General features: G+C 38.3%; 1 protein-coding gene and 1 long non-coding RNA gene across 2 annotated transcripts in view; one reads left to right on the top strand and one right to left on the bottom strand.

Annotated features, from left to right (window-relative positions):
• Positions 1-12,422, bottom strand: part of LOC128593309 (leucine-rich repeat-containing protein 37B-like) — a 65,440-nt gene extending 53,018 nt beyond the window's left edge. Inside the window, exon 1 of the mRNA XM_053601229.1 lies at positions 12,303-12,422. Coding sequence (XP_053457204.1) covers positions 12,303-12,418 — 116 coding nt within the window. The 5' untranslated portion in view covers positions 12,419-12,422. The remainder of the gene's footprint in view (positions 1-12,302) is intronic.
• Positions 12,423-14,435: 2,013 nt separating this feature from the next.
• On the top strand, positions 14,436-19,697 carry LOC128594911 (uncharacterized). Its single transcript, XR_008382653.1, has 4 exons — positions 14,436-14,551; positions 17,944-17,985; positions 18,316-18,421; positions 19,658-19,697. It is a non-coding gene; the product is annotated as an uncharacterized LOC128594911 (long non-coding RNA).
• Positions 19,698-20,877: the final 1,180 nt, after the last annotated feature.

Raw genomic sequence — 20,877 nt, 5'->3', positions numbered from 1 at the left:
ATAACTCTACAATGAGAAGCCATGCTTCTTCACTGCACAAGGTCATGTTTAAACTTGGAAAAGAGAATGCTACAATAGTTACAAAGTTCAATATCCTAGATCCAGGGCACATTCCATAAATGTTGCTTGATAACAATGTAGTTGTATAAATTAAATGTTCTTAAAGAAATAACTTATGTAACATTTGCTACTTTTACTTAACCGTAAATAAATCCCACTGAAAAGATAAAAAAACATGAGCACCAGTTAGGGCGGCAGGCAGAACACACATTTGTTCCATTGGTTAGTTACTCCAAAATGTTGCCATTTCTGCTCAACTTTCAGTATCCTTTCTTCCATGTTTGACAATTAATTCACCACTCTATCATGTAGGGGCTGCCATGGAATCAGAGATGACTCTGAAATTTCTGTAGGAAGGGTTTTAAGAGTTGAGCAATTCAACTTAGCAGAGAAGGTATTGCTGCAAGTGAATAGCCCTTTAGGTCAGCAATGGGCAAACACAGTCAATAATCTAGAAGTAACTAGGCCGCTTTTCAGAGGTCTATCCTGTACGCACACATGGAGAAAGACACATAGTGTGTTAAAGTCAGCATGTTAAATAATTATCTTCAAATACTACTATAACAGAACCCAAGTGACTTATTTCACAACTCTTCAGTGTGTATCACTCTTAGGAAAATGTGGAACTCTGAGAGTATTTCTGGTGCTTTTACTAAAGTCCTGGCTCTTGGCTCTGACCCCTTATTTGAAGTTTGGAGAGCAGAAGTGAGGACTGTTAGAATTCTAATATGGTTGCGGATACAGGAGAGAGGTTTGTCTCTCTCACTTGGAGATAAAATAGTGGTTCGTCTTTTTCCCAGAATCTAGCATATGACTAGCATATGACTTGGTACACAGTAATGGTTTTAAAGTTGGAGGTGATTCCAAGATTTACCTCATTTAGAGATGACCTGTTGTTAGAATCAGATTTCTGAAATTGGTGCTGACTTTCTTCCTTCCTCTCACATTTCACAGGAAATGAGTATTCTTTTTTTTTTTTTTTTTGAGTCAGAGTCTTACTATGTGGCCCTCAGTAGAGTGCCATATGGCATCACAGCAACCTCAAACTCTTGGGTTTAAGCGATTCTCTTGCCTCAGTCTCCCGAGTAGCTGGGAAGAAACTAGTATTCTTAAAGTTTGACATTTTCTTTACTGGTTTTATTTAAATAGAATTATAATAATTTACCCTAAATAGAATAAAACTTCAAATACTTTTTCAGACTTCAACCACTTTCTCTTTCACTCCCTTCTTCAAAACAAAACACTTTGCAAAACTATGGAGCAACTTAAATAATCAAAAATCTAGCCCCAAATTAAGTTCCCCTGACACAAAACACATTTTTGGTTCCTTAAAAAAAAATCTCATACATAGTAAATAATGATAACTTTAGAAATTACTTTAGCAACTTAATCCCTAATTAAGGGATTTCACATACAGTTATGCATTGCTTGCCATGTGAGGAGGAGCTTGAAACTGCATCATTAAAAAAAATGCAATTATGGGGAAAGGGCCAAGGAAGGGGAAGGGAGGGCGGAGGTTTTGGTGGAAGGAGAGTAATGGGTGGGACCACATCTAGGTGCATCTTAGAATGGGTACAGGTGAAACTTACTAAATGCAGAATACAAATGCCTATATACAGTAACTAAGAAAATGCCATGAAGGCTACGTTGAACAGTTTGATGAGAATATTTCAGATTGTATATGAAAGCAGCACATTATACCCCTTGATTGCACTAATGTACACAGCTATGATTTAACAATAAAAAATAAATAAATTAAAAAAATGCATTAGGCAATTTAGTTGTTGTGGTATAGGTGGTATACGTGTATCCTGTTATATACCCAGGCTATATGATATGGCCTATTGCTCCTAGGTAACCAATCTGTACAGTATGTTATGGTACTAAATATGGCAGGCAACTATAACACAGTGGTGAAGTATTTGTGTATCTAAATATAGAAAAGATACAGTAAAAATATAGTAGAAAAGATTTTTAAAAGGTACACCTGTATAGCCTTGTTATATTTTTATGAGATTACCATGACATATGTAGTTTATTGTTGACATAAGCTTGTTAGGTGGCACATGACTGTAATTGATTTACAGAAAGGATCTTCAGCAAAATATTCCATCTAAGATAAGTAGATGTTGAACTCTAGGTAATAAGCTACATTAGAAAGGCATAATAGTTTTTAAAAGCTATAGCATAATCACACTTAGGTCAATAATTACTTTCTGCTCAAATTCCTGGGATCCTGTTTTAGGGGAGTTAAAAAGTCTTCTCTTCAAGTAGCCTAGAATCCCTAACCCCAGGTGGGAGAGACTAACTGAGACCTGCTCGTCACACTTGGGGGGGGTGGGGGACAGGGATATCGAGCATCAGCAAAGAAGGCCCAGATCGGGGCGGCACCTGTGGCTCAGTGAGTAGGGCGCCGGCCCCATATGCCGAGGGTGGCGGGTTCAGGCCCAGCCCCGGCCAAACTGCAACAAAAAAGAGCCGGGCGTTGTGGCAGGCGCCTGTAGTCCCAGCTGCTTGGGAGGCTGAGGCAAGAGAATGGCTTAAGCCCAAGAGTTAGAGGTTGCTGTGAGCCGTGTGACGCCACAGCAATCTACCCGAGGGCAGTACAGTGAGACTCTGTCTCTACAAAAAAAAAAAAAAAGAAGGCCCAGATCTGTCAGCAAACTGTGAGTTACCTGGGATATACCCTTAAGGATGGACAGAGATGGCTCACTGAGGCCAGGGAGCAGACTGTACTTAAGATCCCAACCCCAACAAACCCCAGGCAAGTGCGAGACTTTTTGGGGTCTGCAGGGTTCTGTTGACTTTGGGTACCAGGCTTTGCTGAATGAAATTGCAAAACCCCTCTATGAAGCCATGAGGGAGGGACACCCCTTCAAATGGACAACAGAAAGAGAACTTAAGACTGCTCTGCTCTCTTCCCCCACTTTGGGACTCCCTGATATTACAAAACCATTTCATCTCTATGTAGATGAACATAAAGGGATAGCCCTGTCTCCTGGGATGTGTCCCTATCTCCCGGAGTGTGTCAGAACCCTCCCCACCCCACCCCCCACCCTTGTGGCCATTGAGATTGGCGGAACCCTATCAGCTTTAAATTCTAGTATAGGCATAGAGATAACCAATCCAAAGGCCATGCTTTGCTTCCCACGCCCCTCACCCCATATCCACTGCATAAAAACCCCCACCCACGACGAGTACACGGCTCTAGGCTCTAGGTCTCACCAGCTGCATCTGGGGGAAGGCCGACCGCCTTGGCTCGAGCCTGAATAAATGCCCTCATGTGATTTGCATTGGTGTCCAGCTCTCTCTTGGGGATTCTGATTCTCGGATGCAACACCATAATGAGACATTCTTTTGGTTTCTAAAAGCAGAAAATAAGGGCATTTTCCTGGAAATTTCCTCATCTCACATTTTAATTTTTAACATAACTGTAAGGACCAAGTTAACTCCATTTTCTTTTCTTTTCTTTTTTTTTTTTATTGTTGGGGATTCATTGAGGGTACAATAAGCCAGTTACACTGATTGCAATTGTTAGGTAAAGTCCCTGTTGCAATCATGTCTTGCCCCCATAAAGTGTAACACACACTAAGGCCCCACTCCCCTCCCTCCATCCCTCTTTCTGCTTCCCCCCCCATAACCTTAATTGTCATTAATTGTCCTCATATCAAGATTGAGTACATAGGATTCATGCTTCTCCATTCTTGTGATGCTTTACTAAGAATAATGTCTTCCACGTCCATCCAGGTTAATATGAAGGATGTAAAGTCTCCATTTTTTTAATGGCTGAATAGTATTCCATGGTATACATATACCACAGCTTGTTAATCCATTCCTGGGTGGGTGGGCATTTAGGCTGTGCCTTGGATTCTTTAAAGGAATTATCCACAATGTCATGAAAGCTCTGATTTGGCTCCTAGATGACTTGGGCGACCCCTGCTGGCAGCCTGTGAAATCAGGCGTGCCCACCACTAAACCAAAAGACAGACCCTCACTCCTAGATCCTGTATAAATGCCCTGTAGACTGTGTGGTCTGTGGGTGGTAGGCTATGATCATGGCTGTGAAGGCATGGAGTTTACTCTTATTGTTATTATTTTCTTTATTATTGTTATTTAAATGGAGGTATTAGAATGCAGGGATGTATCCTACTAGCTAATAACCATTTAAGTTGCATTTGGGAGCTTTCAGGACTTGACAACAGCTTTTCAAAACCTCAGGCTGTTAAACCCCCTACTGGGTTAATGTGGCAGAAAAAGACAAGAACGACACCAGCCAATGACTTTTTGTACAGTGCTGTATCTTGAGCATCTGGAAGAGAGAAAGGGAAACAGATTGTTTCAGAAAATCCATTTAGAGAGAGAAGGAAATATGCTTTGCTGAGAGAGAGGGAGGGAGGGAGAGAGAGAACAGGTTCTCCCCAGTGGTAAAAGTCTCAATATTGACAAAGGAAAATCCTATATTACTTTGACTTAGCTCAGAAAACCAGTGTTTCTAGATGTCTTCTCAGGAAACAAACAGTGCAGGTGAACAGGAAATTGTTTTCACCCACAATTCAATTTAGACAATAACAAATATGATGGTTTTAAAAACATCATGAGAGGGAATACAAAAGCTTTTCGTGATTCCTTCTAGAAGCATGGGAGCCACATTCTCCCTCTGACTTGTTTATCGATTTTGAATGAACTGGGGAATCTGGAGTGATTTGGGAAATCACCCTTCACTTTTAGGGACCACATCCTGTATGAAAAATAACCCCTACCCTTAGCTGTACAGAAGCTTTTCAGTTTAATGAAGTCCCATAACTAGTACAACCTTTCTGGAAGGAAGTATGGAGAAACCTCAAAGCACTCAAGCTAGACCTCCCATTTGATCCTGCAATCCCATTACTGAGCATCTACCCAGAAGGAAAGAAATCCTTTTATCATAAGGACACTTGTACTAGACTGTTTATTGCAGCTCAATTTACAATCGCCAAAATGTGGAAACAGCCTAAATGCCCACCAACCCAGGAATGGATTAACAAGCTGTGGTATATGTATACCATGGAATACTATTCAGCCATTAAAAAAATGGAGACTTTACATCCTTCGTATTAACCTGGATAGACATGGAAGACATTATTCTTAGTAAAGCATCACAAGAATGGAGAAGCATGAATCCTATGTACTCAATTTTGATATGAGGACAATTAATTACAATTATGGTTATGGGGGGGGAAACAGAAAGAGGGAAGGAGGGAGGTGGGTGGGGCCTTGGTGTGTGTCACACTTTATGGGGGCAAGACATGATTGCAAGAGGGACTTTACCTAACAATTGCAATCAGTGTAACCTGGCTTATTGTACCCTCAATGAATCCCCAACAATAAAAAGAAAAGAGAGAAAAAAAGAAAAATAACCCCTACCCTAGTTGTTGCTTAGCATTTCATCACACCTTGACTTTGTCTGTTAATCTGTTAAGTTGTCTCTTGTCCAGACCAAATACACTCTTGTGTATTAATAGCTCTTTGTGACACTATTTGTACAATTTACCTAGATTTAGAGGATTATAAATAAAACAACCTCCCCCTCCAGTTTTCCTCAAAAGGGGATCATATTGTATTAGAATATGCATTTCATTATGACATATTAGGTTTTATTGTGTTTATAACAACTCCAAGGGGGGGCATTCTCACAGCACTCGTGGAGGTAGTGTATTCCTGTATCTTCTTCAAATGCCCGGGGGGTCCTCCTCATAAAATACTCACCCAGACTGATTTCTTCAAAAGTTTTCCCTGCACTCTCTTCTAGTATTTTTATAGTTTCATGTCTTAAGTTTAAATCTTTAATCCAGTGAGAGTCTGTCTTATTTAATGGTGAATGGTGTGGGTCCAGTTTCAGTCTTCTACAGGTTGCCAGCTAGTTCATCCAGCACCATTTGTTAAACAGGGAATCTTTTCCCCACTAAATGTTTTTAATTGGCTTTTCAAAGATCAAATAATGGTAAGTAGCTTGGTTCATCTCTTGGTTCTCTATTCTGTTCCATATATTTACCTCTCTGTTTTTGTGCCAGTTCCATGCTGTTTTGATCACTATCGATTTATAGTATAGTCTGAGGTTCGGTAGCATGAGTCCTCATGCTTTGTTTTTATTTCTGAGTAACGTCTTGGCTATTCGAGGTTTTTTTCTGATTCCATATAAAATTAAGTATTATTTTTTTCAAGGTCTTTAAAGTATGATAATGTAGCTTTAATAGGGATTGCATTAAAGTTGTATATTGCTTTGGGTAGTATGGACATTTTAACAATGTTGATTCTTCCCAGCCAGGAGCCTGGTATGTTTTTCCATTTGTTAACATTTTCGGCTATTTATTTTCTTAGAGTTTCATAGTTCTCTTTAGAGAGATCTTTCACGTCCTTTGTTAGATAAACTCCCAAATATTTCATCTTCTTTGGCACTACTGTGAATGGAATAGAGTACTTAACTGTTTTTTTCATCTTGACTATTGTTGGTATATATAAAGGCTACTGATTTATGAATGTTGATTTTGTAATCTGAGACACTCCTGTATTCCTTGATTATTTCTAAGAGTTTTGTAGTAGAATCCTGGTGTTTTCCATATAGACAATCATATCATCTGCAAAGAGCGAACGTTTGATCTCTTCTGACCCTATATGGATACCCTTGATTGCCTTCTCTTCCCTAATTGCAATGGTTAAACTTCCATTACAATGTTAAAGAGCAATGGATTGGGAGGCTGAGGCAAGAGAATCACTGAAGCCCAGGAGTTGGAGGTTGCTGTGAGCTGTGTGAGGCCACGGCACTCTACTGAGGGCCATAAAGTAAGACTCTGTCTCTACACAAAAAAAAAAAAAAAAAAAAAAACAATAAAGAGCAATGGAGACAATGGGTAGCCTTGTCTGGTTCCTGATCTGAGTGGAAATGATTTCAATTTAATTCCATTCAATACGATATTGGCTGTGTGTATGCTGTAGATGGCCTCTATCAGTTTAAGAAATGTCCCTGCTATATTAATTTTCTTTTTATTTATTTATTTATTTTTATTAAACCATAGCTGTGTACATTAGTGTGATCGTGGGGCGCCATACACTTGGTTCATAGATCGTTTCACACATTTTCGTCACATTAGTTAACATAGCTTTTGTAGCATTTTCTTAGTTATTTTGCTAAGAAAATGGATCTTTACATTTCCACATTTACTAGGATTCACATATACCCCTGTAAGATGCACCGCAGCTGTAATCCCATTAATGCCCCTCCTTCTCCCTCCCTCCTCCCTCCCTCCCTTCCCTTTCCCCTTTCTAATTCTCTTAAGTGTTCTGATCATGAAGGAATGCTGGATATTATCTAAAGCTTTTCTGCATCAATTGAGAGAATTATATGTTCTTTGTTTTTTAATTTGTTTTACGTATATTGAACCATCCTTGAGACCCTGGGAGAAAAGCAAATTGATCATGATATATAATTTGTTAGATGTGTTGCTGGATTCTGCTTGTTAGGATCTTGTTGAATATTTTTGCATGTATATTTATTAGTGATATTCGTCTATAATTTTCTTTTCCTGTTGGGTCTTCTTCTGGCTTGGGGATCAGGGTGATGTTTGCTTCATAGAACGTGTTGGGTAGTCTTCATTCTTTTTCTATATTTTGGAACAGGATGAGTAATATCGATACTACTTCCTCTTTAAAGGTTTAGTAGAATTTTGATGTGAAGCCATCTGGTCCCGGGCTTTTCATTTTAGGGAGATTTTGTATGGTTGATGCTATTTCAGAACTTGATATAGGGCTGTTCAACATTTCCACTTCATTCTGGCTAAATTGTGCAAGGTGAGGTGCTTCCAAGTATTTTTCAATTTTCTTCAGATTTTCATATTTCTGAGAAGAAAGTTTCTTGTAATATTCATTAAGGATTTTTTGAATTTCTGAGGAGTCTATGGTTATTTCCTCTTAGTCATTTCTGATTAATGAAATTAGAGATTTTACTCTTTTCTTCATGGTTAGGTTAGTCAAAGGTTTATCTGTTTTATTGACATTTTCAAAAAAAATCTTTTTGATTTATTGATCTGTTGTATAATTCTTTTTTTTTTTTTTCAATTTCATTTAATTCTGCTCTAATTTTGGTTATTTCTTTTCTTCTACTGGGTTTTGGGTTGGAGTGTTCTTCCTTTTCCAGTTACTTGAGATGTCTCATTAAGTTGTTAACTTCCTCTCTTTTCATTCTCTTGGGGAAAGCTTGCAGTGCTATAAATTTCCCTCTTAGGACTGCCTTTGCAGCATTCCAGAGGTTCTGATAATTTGTGTCTTCATTGTCGTTTGTTTTAAAAATTTCAGGTTATCCTTCTTAATCTCATCTATGACCCAGCTATCATTCAGCATAAGGTTATTTAACTTCCATGTTTTTGTATGAATATGCAGATTCCTGCTGTTACTGAGTTCAACTTTTATTCCATGGTGGTCTGAGAAGATGCAAAGAATAATTTCTATTCCTTTAAATATACTGAGGTTAGACTTGTGACCTAAGATGTGATCGATTTTGGAGTATGTCCCGTGGGCTGATGAGAAGTATGTGTATTCAGTTTTGTTGTGATGAAATATTCTGTAGATGTCTGCTAAATCCAAATGTTGGTTAGGTTTAATTTTAAAATTTCTTTGCTCAGCTTCTTATTGGAGGATCTATCCAACAATGTCAAAAGAGTGTTGAAATCTCCGACATTATGGAGCTGGAGGAAATCAAGTTGCTCATGTCTGTTAGTGTTTCACTTATAAGTTGAGACGCATTCTGGTTGGGTGCTTAAATATTAATAATTGAAATCTCATCATATTGAGTATTACCCTTAACAAATATGAAGTGACCATTCTTATCCTTCCTTACATTTGTTGGTTTAAAGCCTATTGTATCTGCTAATAGATTTGCAACATCTGCTTTTTTCTGATTACCATTTGCCTGAAATATGGACGACCATCATTTCACCCTGAGTCTATATTTATCTTTTAAGGTAAGATGTGATTCTTGTATGCAGCAAATATCTGGCCTGAGTTTTTGTATCCAGTCAGCCAACCTTTGCCTCTTTAGAGGACAGTTTAAGCCATTCACATTAATGGAGAATATTGATAAGTCTGGTAAAATTTTGGGTATTGAGTTTTTCAAAAGTCCAGTAGACATTTTTAATCCTTTCACCACTGTGGAAGTTGGAGTTTCATCAAAAGTTTCTGAATGAGTTTACTTTTGTGGTACAGGATTGGGCTTATCATTATGGAGGATAGTTCTGGGAATATCCTGAAGAGCTGGTTTGGTTATGGCAAATTTCTTCAACATGTGAATGTCATTAAAGTATTTATTTTAACCATCATAAATGAAACCCAGTTTACCTGGATATCGGATTTGACATTGAAAGTTTGTTTGTTTTAGAAGATTAAAAGTCGATCATTTATTTATTTTTTTGAAAACCTAGACCTAAAATCAGCTTTTAGCACAGCTTCTGTCCCTGGCAATAGCTTCTACAGGACTTTCTTAGGCCTTCATCTCCCAAAGGATTGGAATCAACCAGAGCCAGTGGTAGAGACCATCCCTCAGCCTGAATCTCAGGGAAACATGATGACAATGAATCTTGCCTACCTCTAGTTCAGCAGAGTGGCCCTCTTGTTGGACAATCTTACTTCATGACTTTACGATCAATTACATTTCTTCATACATGGGCCATGTCTCTTCTTCAACAAATCCTGATTCAGACATTTTCAAATAAATATCACTCAAAAAAATGGAGAACTTGATTTATTGTCATGTATTCAGTTTTGCAAAGGGTTTGTACTTATTCTTCCATCCTGGAATATAATACAGACATACATGGTCCTTTAAGCAAATTATATATGCCAAGGATATGAATATTGTGCCTGTACATTGGCATAATAAATGTTTTTCATGAAATCAGGTTTTCTTCCATCTCTTTTTTTAAGAAAATCAAACTATCTTCTCAGCATGCTGTTTTTCATAAAAATACACTTCTCAAAATGTACTAAATTGCTGAGGCTATTGCAAAGAACAATGGTATTTTAAGTGTTAAATTGTGATTCGAATGACAAGAATATTATTTTTTTTAAAGGGGCAACCAAAAAAGAATCATAATGATTGAAGAATCTGGTTAAATGGATTTTGGGTAATTGAAGTTTTATTGTACAACTGCGTTTTACACCCATTTTCTCTAAGTGGTTGTGAAAAGGGACATATTTTTCACCACAAAATTGTAAACTTCTGTTTTCTTATTTTTAAGTCTGTTTTGAAATGGTACTTAAGTATTCTTTTAATTTTTCACTCATGTTCTTTTTTTTCATTAAGTCATTTGTACACAAATCATGAATACAATTTTGTCATGATGGGATTCAATGTCTTGATTATCTGTAGAAATTGGAGTGCTTACATGCGACTAATTAACATAGTCTTCTGGTTTTACTGAAATAGAAGTGTAAGTCTTCCCAGTGTGATTGGACAAAAATTGTTTGAGATTTGCTAACTTGGATACATCTGACTTTTCAGGAGACATTGCTCTTTAGTCCTGTGAAATCTCAGCTCAAATGAATTGTGAAATTCTTCTGAGGCCTAGGTTCTGCTTTGAAAGACAAGAGATGTTTAGTCATGTGCTGGGGGTTCATGACTGCAATTCAAAACCTCTCCTAAGTTGTTATTCCAACTGTGGCAGAGTTAGTTAAGATGGTTCCAAGTTATTTTCATTCAAGGGTAGTTGTAAGATTTAATGTTGTTCTTCAAGAGCAATCATGAGTATGTTCTCTATGGAGGTTTTTAAAAGAATTGCCCTATTTGAAATCACAAATTTTCCTCTTCTCTATCTGACTTTTAAAATGGGTGCAATAGTTCAAATTAGTTTGGAATTAGAAAACTCAATAGCCTAACCCCCAAATGGTCAGCTTTTGTGACAATAAACCTGAATCACAATCATCCAGGCACATGTCTAGTAGAAGATACGATAGAACAGGCAATGCCTTGGAATCGATCTATTTTTTTTCTTATTACATCTCTGACAAGAATAAAAATATAATACTAGAGTGACATGAGGACATTGGTGTTTTTTGAAATACCTTAGATTCTCACTTGAGGTTGAGTGGTGTTCTCTGGTCCTTTAATGGCACCTTTAATAGCAGGTGTCAATTAAAAGGAGTGGGCTAGTCTTTATAGGCAGTGAAAGGAATCAGAACTCCTTTTAATACGTCTGAATTTCTAACCAGTCATCATTGCCATTCCGGCAACAACCCTGTTGCCTGCATAAGAATGGAGGCTTACAGGAAATGTGATAGGCTGACAAAATACATGTACTAACAAGTCAACAGGATGGAAATTTTGGAGCCAACAGGGGATGATAATATTATAAAAACTACACAATTCCTCTCTTGACTGATGGGAACCAAGAGTACCACAATGGGGCAAATGCTAAGAGTGAGAATCCTGGAAGGAAAGACACTCTGAGTAACAACTCTAATAGTGGGAGAATGGAACAGACAAGTCTCCAGGGTCTTTATGTAGTTCAAGAGTGTCATCACTTCCTGCAATAGAGACCTCCCTAGACTAGGAAAAAGAGAGGGCCTCATGTCGAGAGCTACTGCTATGATGGAAGAGTCTTCCCCAGGTGATAGAAAAAAGAGGGACCCAAAGTCTGGTGAGGATGAGGCATCAACGAGCTAGGGAGATGCAGAAGAATTAGAACTAGCTGGGAAAAATACACTGGGTGGGGACAGAAGTATGAACAAGGTCGCCACAAAGAGATAAAACAAGTAGTCAGAGCCACACACCATTTGGAGGACTACTCTGGAGGGGCAGCACTACCAAGCCAAATAGCAATAATACAGATGAAGAGACCAGTGATTGCCAGGTCAAAGGCACACCAAGTGGTGAGCGTTGTAGGACACATAAGAGCAAGTAGGTAAAGAAGGAGATCTCAGAAGGAGCAAAGTCTTGAAGGATCCCTTGAATGAAAAGATCTGCAATCCACTCACAAATGTCTCCAAGACTGTTTGTTTCAGGCCGAGACCAATTTTCCCATGAACCCTGAACAAATGACATAAAGCAACAAGACAGACAAGGGCCTGACATGAACTATGTCTATTAGTCCACACTTACTCTCACATTTCTATACGCTCAGAACCAATACACACACTCATACACCACTCAACAGACTCAGAGGTTGATCAGACCCCCCACTTCCACCCAAATTGTGGGAACCCCAGATGGATCTTACCTTGTCTTGGACGTCTGCCTGTGTAAGTGCCTGTTCCTGCATGCCAGTTCCTCCCTGTGTTTGACTCCCTGAAGACTCATCAAAAACCAAGACTCAGCAGAAACCACCAGGTGCATCTGAACTCTCCCTCCCAAGGTGGTCTCATCCATCTCCACCAATCATCTTGACTAGATTCTCTGAGGCTGTTTTCTAAACTGTTAAAGAAAAGGCTCAAAAGCACCTGTGAATGGATAGGGGGGCATCCCACATGAAAAGCTCATCACTCAAGTTCAGAAAGGGTCCTAAGGTGTTCCTTGGAGAACTCTCTCTGTGGAAAAATATCCTTCAAATGTTTGAAAAGACAGATTAGGGGTGAGTCTGGTTTTGGTGATGAAAACACTATGTCGTAAAAAAGCAAAAGTACAAACTAAAATATATTAACTAAATGCATAAGACATAAATGGAACAGGAATGAACTAAAATATGTAATTTTGTGTAACTGTGGTTAGGGGTCCCCATCAGCATCCCAGTGTTCTGTGGGAGCCCCCAATGGGCCAATAGCTCAGTAACCCAGGGTTACTGCTTCTGACAGGCCCAAAGCCCAGGAGTATGAGGTTACTGTCTCACAGGTTTACAGGACCAACCTCAGGCATCATTCTTGAGGATAGAAATCAAAGTCCCTTTTCACCTGCCCTCTGAACCCCAATTTCCCTGTGGACTGAGGCCACAGCAACGATGTCTCAGCAGCAGAAATGTCTTGCTGTCTCTGGCTGGGCTAAAACTCACCATTGGTTTTTCTTCCAGCATTTTCAGGGGTGGGATGCTCTACTGACACAAGCTTCTGACAGTCTCTGACAGGCCAATAGCCCAGCAACCTGGGGTTCCTGTCCACAGCTCCATCCCCTTTGGCTTTCCCTCAGAGGTTCCTAAAGGCTCTACACAACTCACAACAAACAAATACAACAAACAGTTATATATTTTCACAGTGGCCTACAAGAACAAATAAGCACAACAAGAAATGTACACAACAAGTTGTTATACTCATGTTTGCAGACACTTGGCAGATACAGGTGTTTAAATTTCTTCCCTCCGGAGGTGGACTTTGGCAGAATTTATGAGTGATTGTCAGCTTTTCTCCTGATTGCACTGGGTACTATAGGTTCCCTGGAAAGTTTCCAGGGGGCTTCTAACGAAAGCTCACCCTGCAGGCCGCCTAAGTAGCGGCAGTGTCAGTGTCTGGAGAACCTCCCTGGAATCTCTATTATGTTATGTCCAGAAGTCCCCTCAAAGACCACACCACCAGACAAGTCAAATTAAAGAGGAGAACTTTTATTGAAGAGCCGGCTGGCAACTGCCCCAGTGTCTTAAAATGAAGTTTCTGAGTGCAACCCTGAATTGAGTGAGGCTCTGAATTTTATAAGGCAAAACTTTTCTAGGGGTCAAGCATGCATAATTCCAGAAGCGAAAGCAACAGAGAGTGAGGTGTGTTAGTCAGTTTATTAGGCTATGATCACAAGAGCACTTAGTAATTTATTTTCACAAAAAAATACAATCTACAATCTCCTAAGGTAATGTAGGGAGGGGGACTCGCAGGTGAGGGTCAGAAACAACATGATCAGAAAAAGGGATAATCACCAAGGATATAATCACCAGTGTAGTTAGTAACTTACATCACTAACAATTTTAGAGGAGTGCATTCATAGTTATACAATGGAGGGACACAGAAGAGGAACCGGTTTTGAAGGTAATGGAACATAACAGAAAAAGAATAAACAGTAAAGTGGAGTCAAACTTGCTCTTTTAACATTCCCATATCATATACTGATGGCATGAAGACCACCTTAACACCAGAACATAGGATGTCGTACAAGTCTGCTAAAATGTGTACACAGAGGAGGTTCCACCCAAATAGAGAGTCCTTTAGCTTTCCCACAGTTATTCTGACTTTAGTTATTCCTACGGGTTTATTTGGGAAAAAAAAAATCAAAGCATTCATTTCTTTGTTGAAAAGTCAGTGGTGAATTGGCACAGAATTCTGTGTAGGTCATGGAAGGGAGGACTTCACTAAACTTTGAAACAAGTTGTATTCTTTCTGACTTCTCTAGCATATACTTGATATGAGAATAATGCCTTAACACATTTGCTTTTCCTCTGTGTAAGGATTTTCTAAAAAACATTCCGGAAAGCATTTTTTTATCAAGGCTCTACCATGAGTGGCTGTCCGTAATGGAGAAAAGCAGCGACAGACAGAAAATTGAAAAAATTAAAAGGTAATTATTTTAACATTTATGTCTCAAAAATTAATTTTATACCTTACATTTTATAATTTGTCTACTAAAAGTCAAAGTTATATTCATGGGCACCAGGTTAAAAGTTGGCTTCTATTAGCTTGTCACTGTCATTGTTTTCTCACTAATCCTATAAGCATGGAATGCTTGAACATTGTGCCCCTTCTGTGTACCTGACTTTTAATGAATAAAAAGAGCTATTATTCATTAATTCACTAGCTGTTATGTGGGTCACTATGAAATTTTTGAGAGACACAAAAATGAAGAAATGTAAAATATCTAGAGACACAATCAAATGGAACCCTGCCAGAAACCCCAATAAGACTTGCAAATTGAAACTTGCATGGAAGAGTCAGAAAGGGGAGTCAACTGTGGTTTTTGGAAGTGAATTAATGCAGCATAACACAGGCTAAATTTATGATGTTAATTTTGGTAAATATCAAAGTAATTAAACAACTCTATTAATTCATGAACTGAAGTCATAGAGAGAAAATGACTTATTTCCTCTTCTCAAGAAATTCAGTTTGGGAAAGATAGATAAACCAAGAAATTACTGTCAGTGCAGTATAATCTGTCCTATAAAAGAGATATTTAGAGAATATTGTGGGAACAAAGCAGAGAATCACTCAGCTCAGCTTCTTGAGACATGTCAGTAAAAAAGGGAGTTGTACAGTGTCAGTATGATCACAAAAAGTAAATTGTTTCTTCTCATGCCAAGGGAAATTTTGGGACCAATTCAATAGTCCTTTCTTGGATATATCCTACATGATAAGAGAATAGAAAAGAAATGTTTATTTACTCTGACTAAAGAGTGTGCGTTCTGTGAAAATTCAGGACACTCATTATCATTTACGTGCATGTTATTGTTTAGTATAGATATTTTTCCTTGAACATCTTTTAAATATGAATTATATGCATACTTTTGGGGATTGTTGGAACATAGTACAGATATTGAAGATACCAGAAACTAAGCCATGTGGCATAATCATAACTCCACTTCCATTAGGGTTTGGTGTAAGCCATTTAGATAGCATCAAATTCTACATATTTGTTTGGTCATTGTTCACAATATCACTTATCTATATTTATAATACACATATCATTCATATATGTATTTATCCTATGTACCATTAAAAGATAAATATTTTTTAAAAGGCTATGTTGGCTCAGACCCTGTAGCTCAGAGGCCAGAATGATGGCCACATACACCGGGACTGGCAAGTTGAAACCTGGCCTGTCCCAAACAACAATAACAGCAACAACAACAAAAATAGCCCAGCATTGTGTTGAGTGCCTGAGGAGCTTCTTGGGAGCCTGAGGCAAGAGCATTGCTTAAGATCAAGGCTGTGCAGTTGCTGTGAGCTGTGATGCCACAGCACTCTACTAAGGGCGACATAGTGAGACTCTGTCTCAAAATAAATAAATAAATACATACATACACAAATAAAAGAAAGTGAGATAAAATAAAATATTATGTCTCTCATGAAAATATGAAATAAATGCATATCAATGCTTCTGGTTAAATTAATAATAAGGAAATCAGTAAGATAGTGTAGCCATCTTTATAGATTGCACATTATGAAACCTTACGTATTTGAACCAAATGGAGCCAGAAATACTGAAATAAATTTACAAAATGATGCAAATATCCCCCTTTCTACCAGAGCAAGGGTTCAGAGAAATCTGTTGACTCTCTACCACACAGATTTTTCAATTCTTTTGCCATGTTTTATGTACACTGCTAACAGTTATCTTCAAATGACAGAGATATAAACAGTCCTATTTGTGAAAAGGCTTAAGGATCCCATAGTATCCCCAAAGCGTTTACTAGATGCCTTATTTTATATAGAATACACCCAGTAATCTTTTGGTCCATTTGAAAGTCCTGCATAATTCCTCATCAGAGGAATTATACTTCTATTCAGACTATTATGCTGAAGAAAGTCTTTTCTGTGATTTGTACAACAGGAGTCAGACCAGCTTGTTTTCCTCAGGTTGCAGATTCTTTTATTAAAAAAGCAACAATCATAAATATCAGCTTGTCCATGTTTTCTGAGTAGGAGTAATACATTATTTTGGTAAATAATCAGGTAAAACACAACTGTAGCCCAGAATGAAAGAGGGAAGAGGAGAGTGAGGAGAAGGAAGGGAAGAGGACGTGTGGAGGGTGGGTAATTGGTGGAACTTCACCTAGGGTGTATATTGCAAGGGTACATGTCAATCAATTAAGAGTAGAGTATAAATGTCTTAACACTATCATTAAGAAAGTGAGGTGAAAGTTATGTTAACCAGTTTAATGTAAGCATTCCAAATTTTACACAAAATCAGCACATTGTACCCCATAAACGCATTAATGTACCCAGTTATGATTTAATAAAAAAAATTGTTAAGAGATAAAAAGAGAGAGAAAAAGAAAAGAAGAAAAGAATCTTTTAGCAATTACCAAATGAGAATAGTAGAAAAGAAAGTAAGAAAACGTGACACATATGTAAAAAGTGATAGAAAGAAGGTAAGATTTGGCTCGGCATCCTGTTGCACAGTGGTTATGGAGCCGGACACACGCACTGAAAGATCCAGGTTTGAACACGGCTTGGGCCAGCTAAACAATGGCGAAACACCTGCCAAAAGAAAAGAAAAAATGCCTGGGCATTGTGCCAGGTGGCTGTAGTTCCAGCTGCTTAAAGGGCTGGAGCAAGAGAGTACACCCTGAGCCCAAGAGTTTGAGGTTGCTGTGACAACTGACAACTGATACTGCAACACTCTACCCAGGGTGACATAGTGAGGCTCTTTCTCAAAAAAAAAAAAAAAAAAAAAAGGAATGAGGCAATATTTGGAACAAAATCAACCAAAGAAGATGGTGGAGCAGACAATGAACTCTCAGAATGGACCGGGTGGTCTTTACAGCTGGGATTTGGTTCTTCACCTAGAGACAGCATTTCTGTGTTGCCAGTTAAAAATAAAGGAGCAATTTAAAATTAATTACTGTTTAATTTCATCAGAAAGGTTTTGGTGGGTTGTGGTTGAGAGTAATCTAAATGTTGCAAGATTTACCTAAGCTTCAACATATTGAGCTAGTTTCAGGGAAGTATTTCATGAAGAGTATTCGTTTTTAAATGACACTTATCTGAATTCTACTAAGTTTTCATTGTGTTGTGAAGACAGTGTAGAAATATGCCCCCCTCCCCAAATCTCCAGTGTTTCTTTTCTCATTGTCTCCCTGCAGTTCTCACTTCATTGGGTTCCACATTAACTGAAACTTGGGTATCTGAGCTGGGTTCCTATTTGCCTTGTACCTCATGCAAAGTTGGTGTTGCCTGCCTTTACAAGATTGAAATAAATTGCCTTGCTTACCGAGTACATTTTTCTGTATTTAGGCTATTAGACCAGCTACCAAGAGGAAACGTTGTGCTCTTAAGGTACGTGTTCCTGGTCTTAAGTAATATCGCTGAACACTCCGTGGCAAATGAAATGGATGATTTACACTTAGGGGTGTGTATGGCTCCAAGTATTATTTGGCATCCTTCTGCAGGCAGAGAAGAAATGGCCTCTGCAGAAAAGGTAATGAAGTTTTTGTATTATACTTGCTGGGGAACTGAATCACCATTTGTAAAGGAAATGTCTTAAAGACAATGTCTTATAGAAGTTAAATAGAATACACTTTCTTAAATTTCAGTTTACTATATAAAATGCAATTTATCAACATGTTATATGAAAATAAATGCTTCTTTTTTTTATACGTTAATCAGCTTGTGGAATTTGTGATAAAAAACTGCCGCAACATCTTTGGAGGACACGTCACTGCCCTGTTTGGAGAGTCATCCAGAATATAAAATACTCAAGAAAAACCCTCAGGTACTGTCAATAATTGGGTTGCTTTTTGTGAAAAACGGACTCATGTCTATGAAGATGCTGGCACAGTTGTTTTCTTCAAAGCCATGCAAGCTGAAGGAAAGCAAGCCTGGTATGTGGCTCAACAGAGCCCTGGGTTTCCCATCATTTCTTAGAAGGCCTGCTAACAGGTCAGGGTATTTAACAGGATGGTAGGGTTAAATAAGGTGTGTGATAAGTTCTTAGTTTTCATAAGTTATCAGAGGCAGCATGCTACAGTAGGATGGTTTGAACATTTTTTTTGAAAAATTAAACTTTATAAGAAATTTTTGTTTTTGAGATAGTCTCTCAATTTATCACACTCAGTAGAGTTCTGTGACATCACAGCTCACAGCAATCTCCCACTCCTGGGCTTATGCGATTCTCTTGTCTCAGCCTTCCAAGTAGCTTGGGCTACAGATGCCCACCACAATGCCCAGCTAAGGAATTCTAATATGTGTAGTATATATTGTTGAAACTGGAATAGAAATCTCAGAAGTAGTAGAGGCAGGACTGATGTTCTTATTTTTCTTTTTTCCGCTCCCTGATTCTTGAGACACTTCTCAGCATTTTACTGTGCTATGAGATCATTTGACAACAATTTGCATTATTGGCAGATAGGCAGATGTTAAAATCAAAGACAAAAGAAACCTCCAGGTTATGAATTCCTATATCACTAGCTGCTAGTTATGTTATCTTTGGCCAATTGTTCTATGCCACTGAGCATCAATATCTTAATCTAAAAAATGTGGATGAAAGTTTATGATTACTGTAAATATGAAATGAGGTAATGGATATTACAGAAACTTGAGCAAAAGAAACTGATAGACTTAGTCAATGGATTTCCCAAGAGTAAGCTATGTTTAACATCCAGCAACCCATGTTAGAAGGTACATTATTATGCAGTACTACGTATATGGAATTATTTTTTTTACTTTTATTTTGTTATTACCACTTAGTCTAATGACATTTTCATTGTTTGGGGAAATTTTGCATAGAGAAAGACCATTCATCAGGACCTAAGATAAATCTAGTACATCTCAACAGGCATTTCCCATTTTAACACCTGTGGTAATATTGTAATAGTTTCTTTATTGGCAGTAGGAATTGAAATACATTACCTAAAAAGACAATAAAACTAAGCATTATAGTTCATTTCTAAGGAAATGTGGGTTTATTTGTGCTAAGTACGAGTGTTAATCCTGTTTGATTTTTTGACAGATACATCTAGCATTCCAGAGAGCAATGCTTCCTCATATGAGAGCTTGAAGAAAAAAGCGACTGTGCTGCTGGCCACAGTGTGATGAATCAAAGAAAATGCGTCCAATTGAAGGGAAGCATTGACTCGCTTATAATGTCTCTGGACTCGGCCTTGATGCCCTTGAATTCTAAATGAGCTTCAGAGCCTCCTGTATGACTTTTAGTTCAGGTGGACCAGCCTCCTAAAGACAAGCCGATGGATGTAACAATGTGCAGAGATATTCCACCACAGAATCCTGCCAAGATTCTGTCTGGCACTTGTCCACAGCTGCATCATATGTTAAGAAAAAAAAAAAAAAATAGAAAATAGAAAATGCTGTCAGCTGTCCTGTATAAGCTCCACCTGATTTACAAGGCTAATTCTATCATATTAACAGCTGTGGCTCACCTGTTGCCCTAGTTACTTGGGAGCTGATTTCCCAGCAGAAACTTTGTAGGCCAGATGAAGAGTTCCTATCTTTAATGCACTTCAACAAAATTTCTGACAATGTAGCATTCTTTAACCTGCAAACTACAGTTCGTATTTGATGGAGGAATCAAATCTTCTCCAGATATGCAAACAAAAAGTGAAGCTGAATAGCTCCTATCTTGAGAAAATACATCTAACTTCCATGAAGAAATCAAGACTTAACAATAGGGGGAAGTGGGAAAGGGGGGATGGGTAGAGGGAGGGGGATAGGTGGGATCACACCTTTGGTGCATCTTACAGGGGTATTTGCGAAACTTGGTAAATGTAGAATGTAAAGGTTTTGGCACAGTAACTGAGATAACGCCGGAAAGGCTATGTTAACCACTGTGATAAAAATGTGTCAAATGGTCTATGAAGTGAGTGTATGATGCCCATGATCATATCAATGTATACAGTTATGATTTAATAAAAAAAAAATGCAGTGTAGACCAAATAGAAAGACAATGTAAACAAAGGCGTGCAGGTGGGGGGGGGGGAAACTCTTACAACAAGTTTCAGGATTGGTGACTAGATTGGTGCAGCTGGGATGCAGGCCTGAGGGAAGAAAGGGGTGGCGAGGTTGGAAAGGAAAGCATGCTCTAGGAGAAACCAGAATAAATCCAGGAAGAGAGAATTAAGCCATTTCCCCTCCACAACCCTATAAAGAGAGATAGGCTTTGGGGGAAATAAGCACTTTGGGTTTGTGATTTAGGGAGGCAATGAACTTGCCTCG

Source organism: Nycticebus coucang, chromosome 9 (genome assembly GCF_027406575.1).
Source record: "Nycticebus coucang isolate mNycCou1 chromosome 9, mNycCou1.pri, whole genome shotgun sequence".
Lineage (NCBI taxonomy): Eukaryota > Metazoa > Chordata > Mammalia > Primates > Lorisidae > Nycticebus > Nycticebus coucang.
The sequence above is the reverse complement of the archived record's forward strand: the minus strand, read 5'-3'. Positions and strand labels throughout refer to the sequence as shown.